The sequence below is a fragment of the Vanessa tameamea genome, chromosome 7, assembly GCF_037043105.1.
Source record: "Vanessa tameamea isolate UH-Manoa-2023 chromosome 7, ilVanTame1 primary haplotype, whole genome shotgun sequence".
Lineage (NCBI taxonomy): Eukaryota > Metazoa > Arthropoda > Insecta > Lepidoptera > Nymphalidae > Vanessa > Vanessa tameamea.
In genome coordinates, this window is record NC_087315.1 from 92918 (window position 1) to 98386 (window position 5469).

General features: G+C 36.1%; 1 protein-coding gene across 1 annotated transcript; it reads left to right on the forward strand.

The window, feature by feature from the left end:
* Positions 1 to 630: 630 nt before the first annotated feature.
* On the forward strand, positions 631 to 5193 carry LOC113392213 (protein artichoke). Its single transcript, XM_026628509.2, has 2 exons — positions 631 to 3465; positions 3847 to 5193. The coding sequence occupies exon 1, from the start codon at positions 936 to 938 to the stop codon at positions 3402 to 3404; it is 2469 nt and encodes an 822-aa protein (XP_026484294.2). The 5' UTR covers positions 631 to 935; the 3' UTR covers positions 3405 to 3465; positions 3847 to 5193.
* The last annotated feature ends 276 nt before the right edge of the window (positions 5194 to 5469 follow it).

The following is a 5469-nucleotide window of genomic DNA, read 5'->3' on the forward strand; positions in this document are numbered from 1 at the left end:
TTAAGATTTCCATGATATTAGCTGATGAAATGTTTGCCATTAGTTGTAATTTCCTTAATGTTAAATGTACATCATATTAAGAGGGGAGTTAAAAAGTTATTTATAATTGTTATATGTATATTTGTATGAAATGCTGTCTCCTCCACACGATAACGTTTTGTCCATTTATTATTTCCCAAAAGGACTACGTGTAATTTTTTGCTTGAAGAATAAAAATAAATACCTTCAGTTTCGTTCGGTTTCGGTGACGCGAAGGTAAGCTATTTGTGATAACTTACCGGCCGCTTAAATCATGTGCTCCCACCGAGAATGCCCATCGGGGAGCAATCTCGAACAGGGCGGAGATATATAGCGCACACTTCCAAATACTTGCGTTCTCAAAATATCGTATCAGGGAGCGTCGCATGACATATAGATATAAATAGTGGCGGCGTAGAAGTCAGTTGACTAAATAAAAATGAGCCTGTGAGGGTTGTAAGCGGAGTCACAGAGCGCCGGCGCCGCGCGAGTGGCCGTCGCTTCAGGCAGTTCGTAGCCAGACTCGCCGGCGCCAGCCCGCCGCTCGCCGACATCGCGCGGCGTGTTACGACTCCGCTACGAAAGACCGCCCGCCTCCGATGCGTTCCGTACCTCTCGCGGCTAGCGCGCGTCTCGCCCATCGTGCTATCTAAAGCGCTGCGTTTGATCTTATGCAGGTGAGCAGTAAGTGAGCAGTAAGTGAGCAGTAAGTGAGCACGAGTGAGAATGGAGCGCTCGAGCCTGTGACGACTTGAAGTGTCAGTGCCGTGAACTTACAGTGACAACTATGTTTCACTTACGCAACGTTCAAAGAGACTGTTGTCGTGCTCTCTCCCGGAATAACAAGTTTCAATTACGCCAACTTCAGTGCTATCTAGTTTTTAATCCTGCTTAAGTGAGGACACGTACTGTCAAAAATGGCTACTTCGTTTAAGGAATGTTTTCTACTTTTCTTTATAATAATGTGGCAAGTAACAAATTTAATATCGGCTTGTCCTAAAATATGTGAATGTAAAAATAATTCAACGTCATGTGAAATGTGTTCCTACAACGTGTCTCTTAAAGAGAGTGTAAATAAATATCACGTGGAAGTTTGCTGTCACAACGATTCGACACTGTTTAATTGGATACAAAACAAAAGTAATAAAACTTTTACCGAAGTTGTAATACAATATAGAAGTACGTGCAATACCAGCACGGTCGCCTTCGACTTCCCGCGTCTGGATACCTACTCTATTACGATGACGAATAATAGTATTAACAGGCTACGGATGAATATTAAATTTAACAACGTCCAAGAAATTGATTTATCGTCTAATAAATTGCAATCAATAAACAAAGGATTATTTAATAACTTTATAAACATGCGAAAACTAATATTAAGAAGAAATCAAATTAATAAAATTAATGAAAATAGTTTTTTAGGACTTTCAAAATTAGAAACTCTGGATATGTCAGAAAACAATTTAACAATTTTAACGAATGTGTTCACGCCACTGAAGAACCTCCAACACTTAAATTTAAGTAGAAATAACATACAGTACATCCACGACAAGTACTTCAATAACTGGTTGCTTCAACATCTGGACATATCGCATAACAACTTGAGAAAGGTGACACCGGGAGCTTTACAGCAATTACCGAATCTCGCACGGTTGCTCCTAACAGATAACCCGCATTTAGGAATTACACAGCTGGATACACAATTGTTAGTTGGTACCGGCCGCAGACTACAACAAATCGATGCATCGAGAACCGGCCTTTGCCAAGTTCCTGAAGCGTTCACCCATTCCGTACGCTTTTTGTCTCTTGTTGGAAATAAAATAACATCGATTAGATGCGGGGACCTCGACAGTTATCCTTTATTGCAATCGCTTGATTTTTGCGACAATAAGATTGTATCGATAGAAGACGATTCACTGGGAAGGTTGGAGATGTTACTGTTTTTAAACTTGAATAAAAACCTTCTCTCCAATGTGCCAAGATCATTACCAGATGGGCTAAAATACCTGTCGCTAAAAGAGAATTTGATAAAAAATCTTACTAAACCAGATTTTAAGGATTTACCTAATTTACGTATTTTACTATTAAAATGTAATCAAATACAATACATTCAAGATGGGATATTTGAAGATTTATTATCATTAGAGATGTTAGATCTGTCCAATAATCCCATTAAGTTGTTGTCGTCGAGTGCCTTTGACGGACCTTTGTCGCTGAGAGACCTGAGACTCTGTAATTTAAATATATCAGTACCTGAACAAGATGGTTTGTTTCCTCTGTCCTCGCCTGAAAGCGTGCAAATGCTCCACCTTCAGTCTAGTCCCGGCTTAGCGAGACAATTGTTATCTGACTCAGCGGCTTTAGCAGCTTTCTCGCATCTACAATATTTGGATTTGAGAATGAATAATCTTACACAAATTCGCAATGATTTATTGTTTTATTTGGGGCAACTAAAAACCTTAAGGTTACATGGAAATATTATAAATTGTACGAATGAACTGTGGTTGTCTGATTGGATGAACTCAAATAAGAGTGTTTCTTACGGCGAAACATGTTATTTCTCGACGTTAGAAGCAAAACCTGAAATATCTAAATACAATTGCACATTCCCAGAAACATTTACCATAAGTGAGAGCTTACCTCCGGTTAATTTGTATAGTACTGAAATGATAAATAAGCTGTTGCGATATTATGGCTATTTGAATAACAAAAGTGAGAGGGTCAAACATAACAGCTCAAGTACTAAACACAACAACGATGTTAATACTGCTAGCAATAAAAATAAAACGGACTACAGAAAAATCGGCAGAGAATTGTTAACTGAAGGAGATGAGTTAAAGAAATCGAGAAATGAAAATAAAATTATATTGAATGATTATTTTAATGAATCGACTTATGTCAAGATAAGGGAATCAACAAAAATTTTCGATCAAAACAAAGTTCAAAATGATCAACTTAATATCGATCACAGGTTTCTTGATATCGAACCTTATGTCCCGTTATCAACAAGAACACCGAAAAACGATAACCAGGTGGCGGAGATAGTTAGTGGTAAGAATTCAAGGAAAAGACTAAATACCCCACTTTCAACTAAAGAATCTATGCTTTGGGCTACGAAACGTAACATTTATCAAGAGTCAGTTGTTACTGAGACCAATACAGTGAAACCCAACGTTAGGTTAGAATATTCATCGTATAAAGATACACATACCAGTTACGCTCAATACATTGGCACGATTGCCGTGATATGCTTAATACTGATGTCATTAATACTCTGGCTCAGTTTCCGACTCAGATATAAAAGAAGACAACTCAGAGCTTGGAATGTAGACACGGAGGACCAAATAGAAGTGTCGAATATATCTGGAGGAGTGTTTTGGTGACACTTACGTGCAGCTGACCCAACGCCCTTCGAGTGCGATTCTCTACTCACGTAGCAATCATGTGAGTATTACGTAAACATTTATTTTATTTCCACTAGCACACTTTAAAATCAATCGTACAAATATTATCTTCACGTCATTTATGAACTTTAGTGCGCGTATTCGAAAAATAAATGGATAGTAAATTTCTGTAGCCATTCAGTGTGATATGACATAATTTTCTGACGCCTGGATGTACGGTCATTTTCTAACAACACGCTGCTTGTTTCACAAACTGTATTCACAATAATATTATATTGAATTAATTACAGGAAGATATTATATCATGCAGTATTTATGTATGTATTAAACTCAAAATTAAAAAAAATTATTACTTTTAAGTTAGCTACGATATTTTTTGTGTAATGCTGTTTTTGAAGTAATTAGTTAATTTTCGTTCCAGTTTAAGGCGGTCGGCTGCAGAGCGTGGAAGTGTTTGTGATATATCTGAACGTACATATTTTTTTATGAAATAAGTACAAATAGAGAAAAATTCTAAGCAGCTTAGATTAGTTTTTATCATTGTACATAATGTAAACACGTTTAATTAAATCAACGTAGATTGTAATGAATAAGCGTTACTCGTAAGCCGAGGTTCTGTAAAATACATTTATAATGCTCTCATTTCTGTCAAGAACTAATTTTGTTTCAACTGTAAATATATAACGATCAAGAATTATATGTACTTTATGTATAATGATGGCTGTTCGTAGCACGTCCGCTATTCATGAAACATTTCAGTGTGCTCGTAATTAAATTGTTATCGCAAGATTTGCTCTTTGCTCCAGGGCGATGGGAGCTAGGGTCATATATCATGACTGTTTGTGTAAAATTAAGTTCCGATTTAAAACAACCAATGTCGTATCTTGGTTAGTAATATTTCATTTAACTTTTTTCGTTAAAAACCATGGAGAGGGAAGAGAAGTAAATTGATCGATTATAAGTAATAATAAAACATTAGGGATCACTCGGTTCTTATGCTCTTCTGGAAAGTAGATTATTTTTGAACAATTTTAAAATATTTTTGTACTGAATTTTCTAAGTATAGATGTTCCTTGATCCTATCTCGCTATATGCAAAGGGGCTATAAATCCAAAAATCTTGATATTATATTTTGTAGTAAAATGTCGATATTCATTTTATGACAAATATGTTAGCGAGTCTGTATGCCTATCGCTTAGCGTGACGTGCTGCGGCGCGGCTGTGTTTAGAATAAAAGTTGCGCCAACAATTTGCAAAGATCATGTCTTCCCTATAAATTCTTCTAGAGTAACTATTTACATAAAGTTTGCATTTGTATTAATAACTCAATACGTGCCAAAACATTTGTTTATCGTTCATTTCGTTACACTTCAAATATAATTCGATTCTTACTTTGGTAAGTGTGTACATTTAAGAGATTCATGCATAATATATTATTCATAGTCATGTTCATTCGGCTGTTATATGTTATCAGAATAATACTTTTACACAAATGTTATTTTGGAATTAGTTCGGTACGTAGGCACGTGAATGGCGTATTTATTATTCATAGTCATCGCATTACTCGCGACGTTTTGGCTTCATCGATAATACTGGACACGTTTAATATTTCAATTATCATATACATATTTCATGCATTGCTGTGAAACTAAGGTTGTAAATCGATATATAAAAGTTTCGAAGACAATGGTGTGTAGATATATGTTTTTACGTACTGTAGTTTACGGTGTACAAACTAATAGCCAAGATAATAAATAGATTGAATTAATTATGTGTTTTATTTCATCACTCAGAATTGTGTCAAACCGTATCTAAGTCACCAGACAGTGGGCCTTGAAATATTACAGTTCATCCGCGACGCTAAGATTTTATGTGCTTATTTTTTGGCAATAATAATTAATCTTGTGATCATGTTTGGCCACCGACCCCATTGGAGCAGAGTGGTAAATGAAACTCCTACCATTCTTCACCTTTTCCTTAGAGGAGAGAAGACTGCAGACCTTTACTTCCGTGCAGTGAGACCGTACTGTTTTACTTTATTTAA